The sequence below is a fragment of the Phoca vitulina genome, unplaced genomic scaffold, assembly GCF_004348235.1.
Source record: "Phoca vitulina isolate PV1807 unplaced genomic scaffold, GSC_HSeal_1.0 scaffold11, whole genome shotgun sequence".
Lineage (NCBI taxonomy): Eukaryota > Metazoa > Chordata > Mammalia > Carnivora > Phocidae > Phoca > Phoca vitulina.
Window position 1 is genome coordinate 28813667 of NW_022589714.1, and position 14495 is coordinate 28828161.

Sequence of the window (14495 nt, forward strand, 5' to 3'; positions counted from 1 at the left end):
AGATGGAGAGGTAGGGAGTAACATGGACAGTTGGGGGGACAAGCATGTATATGAGAAAAGAAAGGGCTACTACATTAGCGTCAACAAGAGATTGTGGAAATAAGATGTTTCTATTTTAACTAAAACTTTAACATTTCTTGTGTATAGAAGTACTTATCACCAGATCAAAGAAACAAGTTTTTCCCCTGTACTCACAGATTTTAGAAATGCTTAGTGAAGCCTATAAATACCTTGTCTTTCAATTGCCTGTTTTCAAGTAAACAAATTCATTTTATCCCAACCATAGGGCAGCAGGGAATCAGAGCACTGTTTATCCCTTTCTATTTTCTAGATTCCCTCTTAGTGCTAGGAATAATAAATCAAACCAGTAATTGCTCAACACATACAAGGTCACAGTTTTCAGGGGCTGGGACACTGCCTGTTCCTCCTGTTTCTTTGATAACTTTTCTCAACACTGGGGAAGAACATTTTATATCTAATAATCTCTCCAGCTAGGTGCAAGAGTAGTCACCCTGAGTTTTGCTGATAGCCACAACATTTCAAACTTGCATGACATCACTACATGCTCTTCATTCTCTTTGTGCTCAGTGATTTCCAGGACAAACTCAGGACTGTCTCAAATGCTATTTAAGTCCCAGCTGCCCAGACCATCCATTTTGTGCTTATTCCTTCACTCTGTTCATTTTCTAGTAGAATCCCATTTTTCATTCCTTCCTGCCCTTCCATATCCTTGCACTGGGCTTCAGGAACTCACAGTTGGTCATCAAACAACTCATCTTGTATCTTTGACCTCTTCATGTTACTTTCTCCTTGCTCTCATTCAATGATTTTAACTCATGAGCTGGATATTAGAATCATCGCAGAAGATTTGTACTAATGCTCTAGACTATGTCACATCAATTAAATCCAGAAGGATGGAGCATGGGCATTTAGTAAGTCTAAAAGCTTCCCAGGTGAGAAGTATAGAGGGTTGAGAGCCACTAGATCAGGGTGATCTTCAGACCAGAAGTGGCAGCATTACCTGGGAACCTGTTAGGAATGTAAATTCTCAGCTCACCCCAATTAAATAGAAACTGAGAGATGGGGCCCAGAAAGCTGTGTTTAACGAAACTTCCAAGCTTCCATGAGGAGGACTGAGTTTAGTTTAGTTTATGTGACTATTGCCTATGAACTCTAATCTTCCCAGTTTTAGGCAGTTTCCTGCCATAACTCACTTCTTTCTGGACCCAGAGGTTTGATTTTACATTCTTGTTCATTCCCTCTGTGCTTCCACAATGTTTCTCCTTATTGCTGCTTCAAAATACCCCGAATCTTTGAAGAGATTATCATCAAATTTAGTTACCCATCACCTGATTCTTTTAGGCAGCATACTGATTTTTTTTTGTTTTGTTTTGGTCATTTACTATTCTCTTAATTCCCTCTCTCTCATGAATTCCAGTGCCTGGCTCACCATTTTTGTTTTTGTTTGTTTTCCCCTCCATTGCTATTCCTTGGTGATATCAACATCCTTTCAGTCATGTGTTAACTACTCAACACCTGACCTTTACTCCTTATTAGCCTCTTTTTTAATACCTTTTCCTCAGTGTCCCCTTCAAATCAGTCTACCACCCTCACAGTCCTGTTAACTATAACTTGTGGAATTGATTCAGGTCCCATTTTTCTACCTCCCGCGTACCAGAATTCCCATCCAACAATCCCTGATCTCTACTGAGACCACAAAGCCTTGACCCTGTTGACCTGTTTGCCGTCTTCCTAATCATTGCCAAAGTGACTCAACTAATTTTTAATTCAATCCCTCTCTCCCTTCTTCCCTCCATTGAACTTACCTGCAAAAATTCAACTGTGGCAAAATTCAGCTCTTTACACCTGGTTAGTTGATGGCAAAAACAAAACAAACAACAAAACAAAACAAAAAACCCCAACTTTGACGTATATATTTTATGACCACAAATATCATGCCAGGTGATTCAAGTAATTATATAGGAGAAAGCCCACATACACTTCTTACCATATGCCAAAGCAGTTACAATGGATTTATAAACATACTAAAAATTTATTGCTCTCAAAAACTTAAGGTAAATGCTATTAACCTTATTTCAAAGTTGAGGGAACCAAAGCTCAGAATTTAAGTATTTTGATCCAAATCACAGAACAAGGAGCCAACAAGGATTTGAATCAAGATAAGCTTAGGAATGTTGCTTCTACAATACTTCCCTAATAAATATACTATCCATTCCCCAAAATAACCATTTCACAATCTCTCTTCCTTCTCCTATCTGCTTCTCTCAGTTATCAGTTGATGACCTCACATTAACAGAAACTACAGACCCATCCCGTGTGCAATGCTGTCCTTAGAAGCAAAACTCTAACACTTGCCAATATTCATTGTTTACGTTTCCTCACTTATTTCTCTTCACTCCACCGTAATTGGGCTTCTGTCCCCACCAAGAACATCTGTTCCAGATCTCAAGGACTTATATTTCTGCCAAAACCAAAATTAAGTTACTTGTCCATCATAGATATTTGATGTTTGTGGATACTTCCTAGAGGACTTATTCTACTTTTGTATTTATAGCTACTTCTTTTATGTTTACATTGCCCTAATAATACCATTTGCTATTCTTAGGAGGCTCATTACCTTCAGTGACTCACTAAATTAGGATTTTCAGGCAGAAGAGCAACAGTTACATTTGTTTCAAAATATTAAAGGACTAGAATAAATGTAAGCATTCAGTAAAAATATATTCACCTTATAAAAATATTTCTGCAAAACCAGTCAATTACGCAACAGGATAGAAAATTTCAGTAAGGTCTCAAAGTATTTGTTTATTTAGCCATCTTAAATACATATGTATTCTTCCTTTTTTCCACTATTATTTTATGTAAAGTAGTAGTTTAAGAATCATGGAAATACATCCTCCTTAAGCCTTTTTAAGAATTTCTGTCAGAGGAAATAAAACTAATATTTATGTTAAAGATTTTAAACCACTGCATAAAGGCAATCAAATATTTTCAAGAAAACAAAATAACTTCATGAGCACACACATTTACATTAAACGAAAAATTAAAAACTCCTTAATTAGTACTGTAAACATACAACCAAAGCAGACTCCGGGCTTGCAAATGAAGATTTTTACTTGAAAGATGGCTGTTTTATGTTTGTAGTTGTGTTTTTCCCTAGGCATAAAAGATTCAGAAAATATTTTACCTTAATTGTCCCTGTTGTCTCTGGTATAAATTCAACTTACATGCAGATATCCAATAGTCCATTACACTCAAAATGAAGTTACATATTTCATAGACATATTAATAGATTAACATAATTATATGCACTAGATGGAGAAATTCCAGTTTTATGAAGTTTTAGGACTTCATCTAAAATTAAATCTGACAATCTTCCCTAACTAAAACTTTAAATCACTGTTTTAAAGGCCTATTTTCCTTTTCTTTGTACAACCAAGATAATAGATACCTGTGTTATAAATCCCTAATTAAACAGGATACATTTATTGAAACTGACTTGACTGTGCAGAAAAATTTTGGAAACACCCATTCTACCAGCCTAAGTTTCTGGATGCAATCAGTGTGGTCTAAATGAACACTCAAGTCTCAAAGCAGCACTGAGGGAGAAACCTGAGTGCAGTAAGTGATTGCAGCCGGATACTCATCTTAAAGTTTTGAGGAGCAACTTGTGAAAGAGTAGACAAGGACATGTAAAAGTACCAGTGGGAATGCGCCAAATACACACGCTAACCTGGCATGCCTTTAAGGAAGTGATGGCAACATTTTGACCATCAGTTCCTTAGATTTTATTCTTCGGCTGTAGAGCTCTCAAATTTGATGGTTCTAAAAAAAGTAAAAAGAAACCTTCCACTTACTCTTTAAGTTGTTCAACTTCATTTCACCGTACACGGCAACAAAAGGGATGCAGGCTTCAATAAGTCCCAAAAATATGTTCTCAGAAGTCCCATAAGGAATTCAAAAGTAGGAATAGATGGGAGCCCCACCTTTAGCGTAACAACAAAGTCCCTGTTTTCCTTCTGCCTTAAATGCCTTCCCAAGAAGCCTTTCTGAGTCATCGTGCTGAGTCTCAGCTGGTACCACTCTGCTGACTCCTCTTGCCAAGGAACACCTGTGGGACTTTATGCAAACAATTCTAGGGAGAAAAAGGCTGTGGGTAAATATGCAGAAGAAGCTAGAGGAACAAAAACTTATAACTGGAGGGAATTTCTTTTTTTATAAAGATTTTATTTATTTATTTATTTGAGAAAGAGAGTGAGCATGAGAGAGAGCACAAGCCTGGGTGGGGGAGAGGCAGAGGGAGAAACAGGCTCCCTGCTGAGCAGGGAGCCAGATGCTGGGCTTGATCCCAGGACCCTGAGATCATGACCTGAGCTGAAGGCAGACGCTTAACTGATTGAGCCACCCAAGCACCCCTCTGGAGGGAATTTCATCGATGTTCAAATTCTTCTGAGAAGTCTGTGATCTGGCAACCCTTCCCCCAATGTTTTTTTCCCCAGAAATCACAGGCAACCTCTGGTGGTAAACCTGCTTTCTCATCTAGGGAGGGAGAGCTATAAGGAAGATCTTGGAAAATTCTAAATTCAACGGATCTAGTTTAGATCTCACTCAGCAGTGCCACAACCATGTTTTCTGGTTGGCCACTAGATAAGTCCATATGGCTATCCCACAGGTGTTGCTGTCAATGGTTCCAAACCTGAAATAATTACTAGGATCATTAGTCGGGGACCCAAAAGGAAACAAACAGTATGCTCAAATTAGTATAAAGTCCAAGTTATCTAAAACTCGATGACTGTAAGAGTGTTTGATTTAGGGAGCCTTTACATAGGTGTAGGTAGTTGTAGGAAAACCACAACGAGTAATCTAGTAACTCAGGAACTCAAGACTGGTAACAGCTGAGTCATTAATACTGCTAGTCCTGAAGGGAAAGGGAAATGTTTCTGGAATCCAGAAGGAGAGATTCATGTAGAAAAAGCCACACTGACAGAAACAGTGGTATTCTATCCAGGGAAACAGCCAGCCCAAGGTGGGCCCTCATGGAGGGATCAGGGGAATATCTCCCCCCATCTTCTCACTATTGGCTGAACCCAACTGGAAGCCAGAGGACAAGAGAACCTGGGTTTCATACAGGTCAGCCTCCTGGGGTAAATACAAGGTGGAGAAAGGTGGGAACAGATCTGAAGATAAATGGCAGACTGTCTTTTCCCATTCCAAGTTCATCCTCCCCCTATATGAGCCAGTTTTTTAGGTAGCGCCGTGGTTTACCTAATGGCACAGATCAGAAGCCTACTCAGTCTCTGTTCCTGCCATGATCTTTACAATGTTATTATCTAATCTCAAATCCCTATCCATTCTATTTATGAAATATTTATGTCCATGCTATTCTCTCCTGTTACTTTACATCACTCTGATACTCCAGCCTATCATTTCTTAGTAGCATCTATCACTTTCATAAAGTACTGTCTTTATTTGTATATTTTCCAAATTTCCACGAGGACTCTGTTCAGAACTCTATCTCCAATGCCTAGTAGAGTGGCTGGTACATAGTATATGTTCAATAAATATGTGTTGAACACATGAATTAATGCAGGCCCTCAATATTTATTGGCTCCACATTGCAGTGCATGTTTAGCAGACTCCTGGACATCAGGGTTAGCCATCTTCAGTCTGCCATTTACATTTCTGCTTACATGCCTCTTCTTGTTCATAAATTGGAAGTCACTCCCCTATTTAAAATTATTTAATGGCACTTTATAGCTTTCCAAATGAAGCAATTCATTCATTAAACAGTTTTTATTATTGAACATGTATTAAGGAAGGGAAATCAGAGATGAACTAACAGATTCAATTAGAATGTTTACAATTTACTGAGAAAAACAATAATTAAAAATAAATCATAGTAAGGTATACTAGTCTAAGATGGGGGAAACACTGAGCAGGAGTTCCTAACCCCAGAGCAGGGAAAGGCTATGGGGAAAGGCTTTCTAGAGGGCAGGATGAGGAAGAGTGAAAGGTGGGGGTGGGATGGGGACCATGTCCTGAAGGGGCCCACATTTATAGGATCTTGACTCCTTAGCCACATTGTTAAGGACTTTTTTGTCTCAGCCCTAATGTTTGTCAGTTTTATGTCCCATATTTTCTCAATTTAGACTCCCTGTCCAGGGGGGCGCCTGGGTGGCTCAGTCGTTAAGCGTCTGCCTTCGGCTCAGGTCATGGTCCCAGGGTCCTGGGATCGAGCCCCACATCGGGCTCCCCGCTCAGCGGGAAGCCTGCTTCTCTCTCTCCCACTCCCCCTGATTGTGTTCCCTCTCTCGCTGTGTCTGTATCAAATAAATAAATAAAATCTTTAAAAAAAAAAAAAAAAAAAGACTCCCTGTCCAGGGACAGTTGATTCTTTAAAGTTCTCTAAATGCTGCATGTGGATTCCTGCTTCTGAAATTCTGCCCAAAAGGCCTATTTGTTCTTGCTGGCCTAAGATACAAGATTCTGTTTTTAAAGGGCATCATCTGTTTCACACTCTGTTCTCCCCTTCCCTGCTCGACACAAACAATATGCAGCCTGACTTCTTTCCTCAGTTTTCCAGAGACAGTCTGTGTTTCCTGGGCATTAGCAAGCCCATATTAAATAGCAGGGATTTGGAGATAGAAGGGCCTACATTCTCTTCACGTAACTTAGGGAGCTAACAGACACTGGAATATATAGAACTTCTTGAGGGAGATTTCTGACTCCCCAAATCATTCTTCCCTGTTTTAAAAGATAACGGATGGCTTTTTCAGTTACTTTGAGTAAACATAGCCAAATGGTAACTTCAAATTTAATTTAATATAGACGATTTAATCTGAAACATAGTAAACAGCCATAGATATGAGACTAGACAGGAAGTATCTGACCTTTAAATGTAAATGTATCACTATTTATTAGCATGCTCAGTTTATTGAATGTTTGTGTTCCTGTGCCCCTGTAGGTAATAAAAACTTCATATGTATTTTTAGGTGAAAAGCATATACGTATCAAAAACTAAACTAACATCTTTTTCACAATTTTCTATTCACAGTTGTACTCTGGTGTCAAATCAGGCCAAAAGTAACATATGGAAACAATACAGAATATAATAATTAGAGTGTTAGTTTATTATTGCATAAGTTCATAGTAATTAGCATAGAAAAAAATTAAATTCACAAGTATGTCATTATTAAAATGCACATTGAGTTTTTCAGGTAATGTGTTGCTCTACATTTTTATAGGTATGAAATAAAGACATCAAGTTTAAAAAGTTAAATTCAACAGTATTGAAATTGCAAAAACCAAAGATCTCATTTCTGATATTTAAGACTAATCATCTAGCCAAATATACTTAGGAACTTAAAGTCACTTAAAGTCAATGCTAATGATGTAGCTAATGATTTGAAAATGGATAACAATACACAAATAACAAATTATACTGGATATTCTTATTAGCATTTTCCTTTTGGCAAGTCAGTGGGAACTTATAAGATTGATCAGGAAAAATAAACCCTGCTAACTATAATATATCATATTTTGATGCAACTAATTACTATCATATAGATTCAAATTTATCATGAAACAAATCATGCAGACTGTAACTTGGGTTAACACATTTTGCCTTCAAGGGAGACTTTAATTTTCTACTAGTGTCATAGAAGATACCACATACATTTTTACTTGAATACTTTCTTAAGAAAAAAATAAATCTAACATCATGCCATTATTACTATTTCTTACATTATTATACTTAATGATCCAATATCATTAGATCCATCTTCACATTTTCCTTACTGATGGCAGATAGAATATTCTGTTGACAGGCTACAAAGCCTTCCTGTAAAGAAAGTGATTGTTAATGATCCGTGACTCTTAATGAATCATGAGTCCTCCAGGTATTTGGATTGGAGAATGATCTCTTGTTTGACTTGATATCCTGGAAGTTCTATATAAAAGTAAAAGTAAAAGTTAACAACATGCCATTTTAATGATTTTACAAATGAGATTCTATGTGCTTATATTTTTGGATGGATTCTGTGCCTGGAGAAAAAAATATAATCAAGTTCCTGAATGTAAAGTTTCAATTGTTGCATATTCTATGGTCTTTCTAAGAAGTATGCATTTAACTGTGATTTCCAAGGAATCATTTTTTTAAGAGTCTTTTAAATTACATTTAAGTTTTAAATTATTTAAGATTTACTTAACATTTAAAATTTATTATTTATTTATTATTTATTTATTTTATTTATTTATTTTAGAAAGAGAAGGGGGGAGGGGCAAAGGGAGAGGGTGAAGAAGAGAAGCAGATTCCCCACTGAGCACGGAACCCAAGCTGGGCTTGATCTCATGATCCTGAGATCATGACCTAAGCTGAAATCAAGAGTCAGATGTTTAACTGACTAGCCACCCAGGTACCCTGGTGCCTCAATATTTAAGTTTTAAATTATTGGTTTCTCTGCAAATTTCTCTGAAGATTTAGGGTTGTTTTAATTTTGCATAACATGAAACAAATGTAAAAATGTTAAGCTGTATTGCAGAAAGGTATTCACAATGCCTAAAGTGGCAACCAGCCTTCTTTCATTAAGGAGGCGCTGGTCATCCCTAGGGTAACATGGGTTTTGTTGTTACTGATGCTTTTGTTTGTTTTGTTCTTTCCATGCTGGCTTGTAATTTTGTCATTTACTTAACCCTAGATCATTTACTTTCTGGATCTTTCAGATTATGGGTAAGGATTCATTTTAAATTGTATGGAAAATAATTTGTAACTACGTGTGGTATACTTAATAGTATGAATGATTTGCCTTAAAATAAACATTAAATTCAACATTTTTGTCTAAAACACTCACCCTGTCATCCGATAAAGGGATAGGCTTTTCTATGCAGATGAGAAAGGAGGTGAACTTACACCAGACACACAGGGGATTTTGAAAGGCAACACTTTATTTATCTGTGGTACAACAGTAATCTGTAAAAACCCATTGGCCTGTGTGGTAGATATGAACTTTATACATTATGTGTGCCTAAGAAATAAAGATTCAGAACCATTAAAATAAGATTTTTGCTAGACTAGCAAACCATCTGTATCTATCTGAAATGATACGTCTATAATGGAATATGTAAGCAAGTCCAGTAACTGAACAGTGCTCTCAAATATTTTAAACAAAATAAAGTCAAGTTTAATAAATTCCAATGCTGTTTTCCCCCTTAGAAACTGATGCTAATTATTTAGCCTTTAAACTGTATCATGGAATCCAAGGAACATCTTCTCATACAGATAACAGCTTTTAAGGCCTTGGAGAAAAGCAGTTTGTTTGGGTCCTGGTGTTGGTGAGCACCAAATTCAATGCTTTGAGGTGGGATCCAACAAGTAGATAAGTAGACATTGCATTTAACAATAAATATATTTGAAAATCTTTAGGCAAAGTGTAGACTCATCAAGTGCCTTACCTCTTGGTATTGCCATATGCCTCCCCACTTAAGTCTTTCATTTTATCTGCCTGGTTGTCAAGGTCTTAAAGTGAGAGATTTCTGGAGGAGTAATCAGTGTACATGCACTGGGTAGTGTACTGAGTCCTCCTCCGTGAATGCCATAAGAGAAATGTCTATTGCCAGTGATCTTCTCTAGGCCTAATCTTACTGATAAATATATTTTATGTGTGTGTGCATATACATGATAAAAATGTATATATGCAAACATATGTATTTCTTCATTGCATGATACTCAGATTATACACAAATATACACACATGTATAATGAATAAGAAAATGAACATCACTGATTTATAAATATGAGGGTTTTTAAATGAAAGGTAAGGAAATCCACAACATTTTATATCTATTTGTCAATGTTAAATAAGTGGAAAAATTTTATACCCTGGACATTTAGAAATCTGGAGATTGATATATCTCTAATGTAAGTCTCACATGTTTGCTGGAGCATTACTGCATTCCAGCAATGAGGGCAGCCAAGGAAAAATATTTGGAAAGAGTGAATTAATGTCAGGAAATAATAAGTGTTTCTAAGGGCACCCTGTGAGGCCTCATTAAATGTCTCTTTTAATAATTGTATATTAAAACATGAACAAAGTTTATTAGTATATAAGAAATTAGAGTAAAGAGGAAATCTTCAGATAAATATAAACTGTATGAAGTCCACAACAGCTCCGTTATGTAAGCGGATGAATCCTGCAAATGATTTGAATGAGGAATGCAGCAAAGTTCAACTTGGATTTTGTAGGAAAACCAGGAGAAAGATTGATAACAGTTTAATTGGGGGGAAAAATGCACATGTGCTGGTAAAATGCAACATAAAAAAAAAATCTCCCTGATCACATTTCTCTTGCATCTGAAGACTTAGAGTAATGTTTCCATGGGCCTATCCCACATTAAAAAATGATTTAGTATGTCTTAACGGAGAAGCTTTCATTCTCAGGCCCTTTGTAAGGTCTGCCTTTGTGAAATGTGCTTTAACTAGGCCTATTCTGTTCCAGCTTTTCCCTTCTGAGTTGTATCCAGTTACCTCAGCTTGAGCATAACCAGGAGAAGGATTCCACAGGTGACTGTCATGCACATGACAGCATAGATTACTTCTCCTAGAAACAAAAGATTAAAGACAACAACAACAACAACAAATTACTGGATTTTTTTAGGGAGAATAAGTAGTAAATATAGAGGATAGATTTTTAACTCACCATTGAAAGGGGAATGAAATCCACTTAGAGTTCTCTCCTTTGCAGGTTTTCCTTTATGCAATGCTATGCCTTTGACATTAGACAGGGTCGGATAATCTGAAAGAAAATAATGAAAATGAGATTACGGTATTTAAAAGTCATACATTACTTTTTCCCATGGGTTGTAATTTGCTTTATATTATATTACAAGGCAGCAATTTATTTCTGACCCTATCTTAATAAAATCTGATAGATGAGGATGAAAGTGGGAGCACTTTCCTTATATTTTAACAGTTTTTTTCCCACCTTTTAATCAGATAATTTCTTTACAGAAACTGTTTGTTTTCGTTTTTATTCCCAAACCATGATTAGGAAAGTAGATTATACTTTATGATAGTTCACTGTACCTTATATATAGACCGGGGGGGAATAAATCATCAACTTGAAACTACCCATTGTGATATTAAAAAGATTCCTTTTTTTTTTACGAGAGTGATTGTTTCAATATGCTTTTAACAATATCTCATTTCCCTAAGACTCTTTGGATTAATGAATCCTTTAAAAAATTATTTATTTATTTGAGAAAGAGAGAGAGAGCACAGGGAGAGTGAGAGGGTGAAGCAGACTCTCAACTGAGCAGGGAGCATGATGTGGGACTCGATCCCAGGACCCTGGGATAATGACCTGAGCCAAAGGCAGATGCTTAACTGACAGAACCACCCAGGCGCCCCTGTATTTATGAATTCTTATTGAGTCCCTAAAGCAATCACTCTGTTTACCCCTCCACTCAGACTTCAACATCCAGCTTTCCTTATTTCCCTACTCTGTCTCTTGTATATCCCTTCCCTTTCTATTATTAACTAGTTTTGGTCACACTTAAGGGAAAGTGTCACACTTGTGGAAAAGCCATTCTATGGCCCTAGTCTTTGTGGCAACATTTTGCTAAACACATTTCTACCTCCCTTCACAACTCACAAGACAAAAAGATGGGATCCTTAAGATTAATTAACAGATCCATTTTCGGTGACATTCACTGATAACTTTGAAGTGAACTCACTCCCAGTTTTGATTCGATTCAACAAAGACATGAATGTTAAATACACCAATAGCCCAATAACCAGCTTCTTTGATGATGAAGATTCAGGTAGGATCGAAATCTTTAAAGAAGGGTGGGGGAGATGAGATCAAGTTTCCCCTTGAGAGACTGGCTGTCCACTCTGACTGTTTCATATACTTTAAGACCTGGAAGTCTGAGTAGACTGTTGTTTGTAGAAATGAGTGCATCAAATGGTGGAATCATACATCTGATAAGAATTACTGACAAGAGGCTCCGAGTAGGAGGGGAGACGGGAAGACATATTACCAAGAGTCCCATCCAGTCCTCTCTCCACCGAGGGTTGCTGTCCACAAGCCAGCTGCTTGGAAGCCAAGATTTGAGGTCCCAGGAATAATCAGCAGAAAGCACAGAGCTCTCAATATGGGTCCAAGAGAAGGAACCCAACATAAGAGGTAGAAAAGGGAGGATTTTGTTATTAGAAAACCCATTTTTTGAGGAGTTTGAACTCTAATACGGTGAAGATGTTTTAGTTCAAGATTTTTTAATCCCCGCCTTACATATTGGGTTATCATATATTTATAGAAGTCGGACTTTCTTAAGAACTGAAAAATCAGTCTCTTCTAAGTGTAAAATAAATAGAGGTAGAGCATGTGAATTTTTTTTTTTTCAATTTTGTGGTCATAAAATACATTTTGTTATTCACTATAAAGTTGGAATGGGAAAACAGCTATTTCAAATAATAGCATTTTTATACTAGTGGCTCCTTCTTTGGGGAAGAATTAATTTTAATCAAGTTGATCTTACAGGTTTTAGTGAAACGAATTATATTAAAATTTTATATTCAAATCACTTCAGAATATGAAGGATAGTTTTACTTTTAAAAAAATTCTATGGCGTTTTGCAATGTTTTGAAAATTCTTTTAAATTTAAAATTCTATGGCATTTTGAGGCAGATTCGTGGCTTACATGTAAATGTATATAATATACATTGGCTAATTATTTGAATGATGCTATAGTTTTCCTTTATGAAATTCTATCCCTAAGTACATTTGGTCTAGTTAGGTACCATGATTCATCTTTACATAAAAAAAAGGTTACTATTCTGACAAATTAGACTGCCTCTTAAATATATCTGCCTAAAGTAATTGTTAAACATTCACCTAGCAAAGTTTAGAAAGAATCGTCTCATTCACTAAATTTCGCTCACATGGAACTCATTAACAAAGTTATAATAGATCAATGACAGAAATGTTAGCTAATGATCCCAGTGAAAATTTTAATGTGTCTAGCAATCATTCCACAATCTTAAATATTGCACCCTAGGAGGATACCGAATATCAGTTAGAGAGATTAATGTTACAGAGGGTTTCTTGGCTACTGAAGCCAAGAAATCTTCCCTGCCTTTTATAAACAGTGAGGTTTACAGTGTTTTATAACCATGAAATTAAAGTTGGCAGAGTTAATAACCAACCTCAGTTCCACACCATCTGCTATATTTATAGATAAACACTGTCAGTGACTTGTTTATCTTAACTCATACCCTAGAGGAGTTAAACACTATTATGAACTATATTGTAAAATCCCTGTACATCTGACGGGAAATCAAGATTAATTTCAGCCCTGTGTTAAGAACAAATTTAAATAGTGTTCTCCCCAAATGACTACAGAGATGTGATCGTTTCTTTTTTATTTTCTTCCAAATCCTTGTGCAGCAGTGGCTGAGAGCTGATGGGATCTAAAACTTTACTTTTTATAATTTATATGAAATGGTAAATGTATAATTAAAGATACAATAGATCAGATACAAAATAATGATTTAAAAAGAAATGTCAGAATAGTTGAAATAGAAATTAAAACTATGACATAGTGCAAATTTGTAAATCTTCAATTAAAATTCTATTTACATATACCAGGCTGCTTGGAAGAAAAATTTTGACAAAGTGAACATTTTCATAGAATAATATGTTTTGTAGCTGTTTTTCTTAATTGCTAACATGTCACATGGCATAGTTAGATGTTATTGGCTTCTTTCCATTTTTAAGTAAAATATTGCCGATACCATGACAATATTTTAGTGAGAACGAAAATGCAAGGATGACCTTCTTGCATATCCAAGGGTTGGAGCTATTTCTAATTTGGTCAATGTTTCAATATGGTCATCTGAAGGTATTTAAATTCCCAAACTGGAAATGAGTTTTGAATTTTTTCACCTAATGATCAGTAGTGAGATTCCATGTATCATGGACTCTTCCTATTACTAGTGTATAAAAACCTCCTTCCAAAATGGATCTAAAAAATATTGCAGCTGGGAAGAAAGGAAAATATGTAAACATCTTTAAGTTTGAAAAAACAACACATTAGTAACATGATAAACCAAGGCATTAAACACATACAATGACAGTATAACATCACTGCTGCTAAAATGTATATTGTAAAAAGTAAATCGACCAAATAATATACTTGCCTTAAATAATAACATGCATCAACAAAGCGTATTCATTTATTTAGTTGACAAACTTCAAAGGAGATGAAACAACGTGTTCGATTTATTTTCTTGCACTACGTATGGCTAACCCCATGTTTGCCAGCAGCTGGGGGAAAGGGAAACTGAGTGGTATTAGCCTGTTGGTTTGCAAACCTCAGGAGTTCCCTGGGTGAAACCTGTAACTGGCTCTCCATACACAGAGGAGGAGGAAAGACTGAAGAAAGAGGTGGGCCCCTGCAGACTGGTTCGTGGCTGTTTT

At 36.3% G+C, this 14495-nt stretch overlaps 1 protein-coding gene across 1 annotated transcript in view; it reads right to left on the reverse strand.

Annotated features, from left to right (window-relative positions):
• Positions 1–7896: 7896 nt before the first annotated feature.
• The window catches only part of GFRAL (GDNF family receptor alpha like), a 65092-nt gene continuing 58493 nt past the window's right edge, over positions 7897–14495 (reverse strand). The window contains exons 7-9 of the mRNA XM_032410094.1: positions 10716–10811; positions 10544–10616; positions 7897–7969 (exon numbers count right to left, since the gene is read on the reverse strand). Of these exons, the coding sequence (XP_032265985.1) occupies positions 7897–7969; positions 10544–10616; positions 10716–10811 (242 nt within the window). The remainder of the gene's footprint in view (positions 7970–10543; positions 10617–10715; positions 10812–14495) is intronic.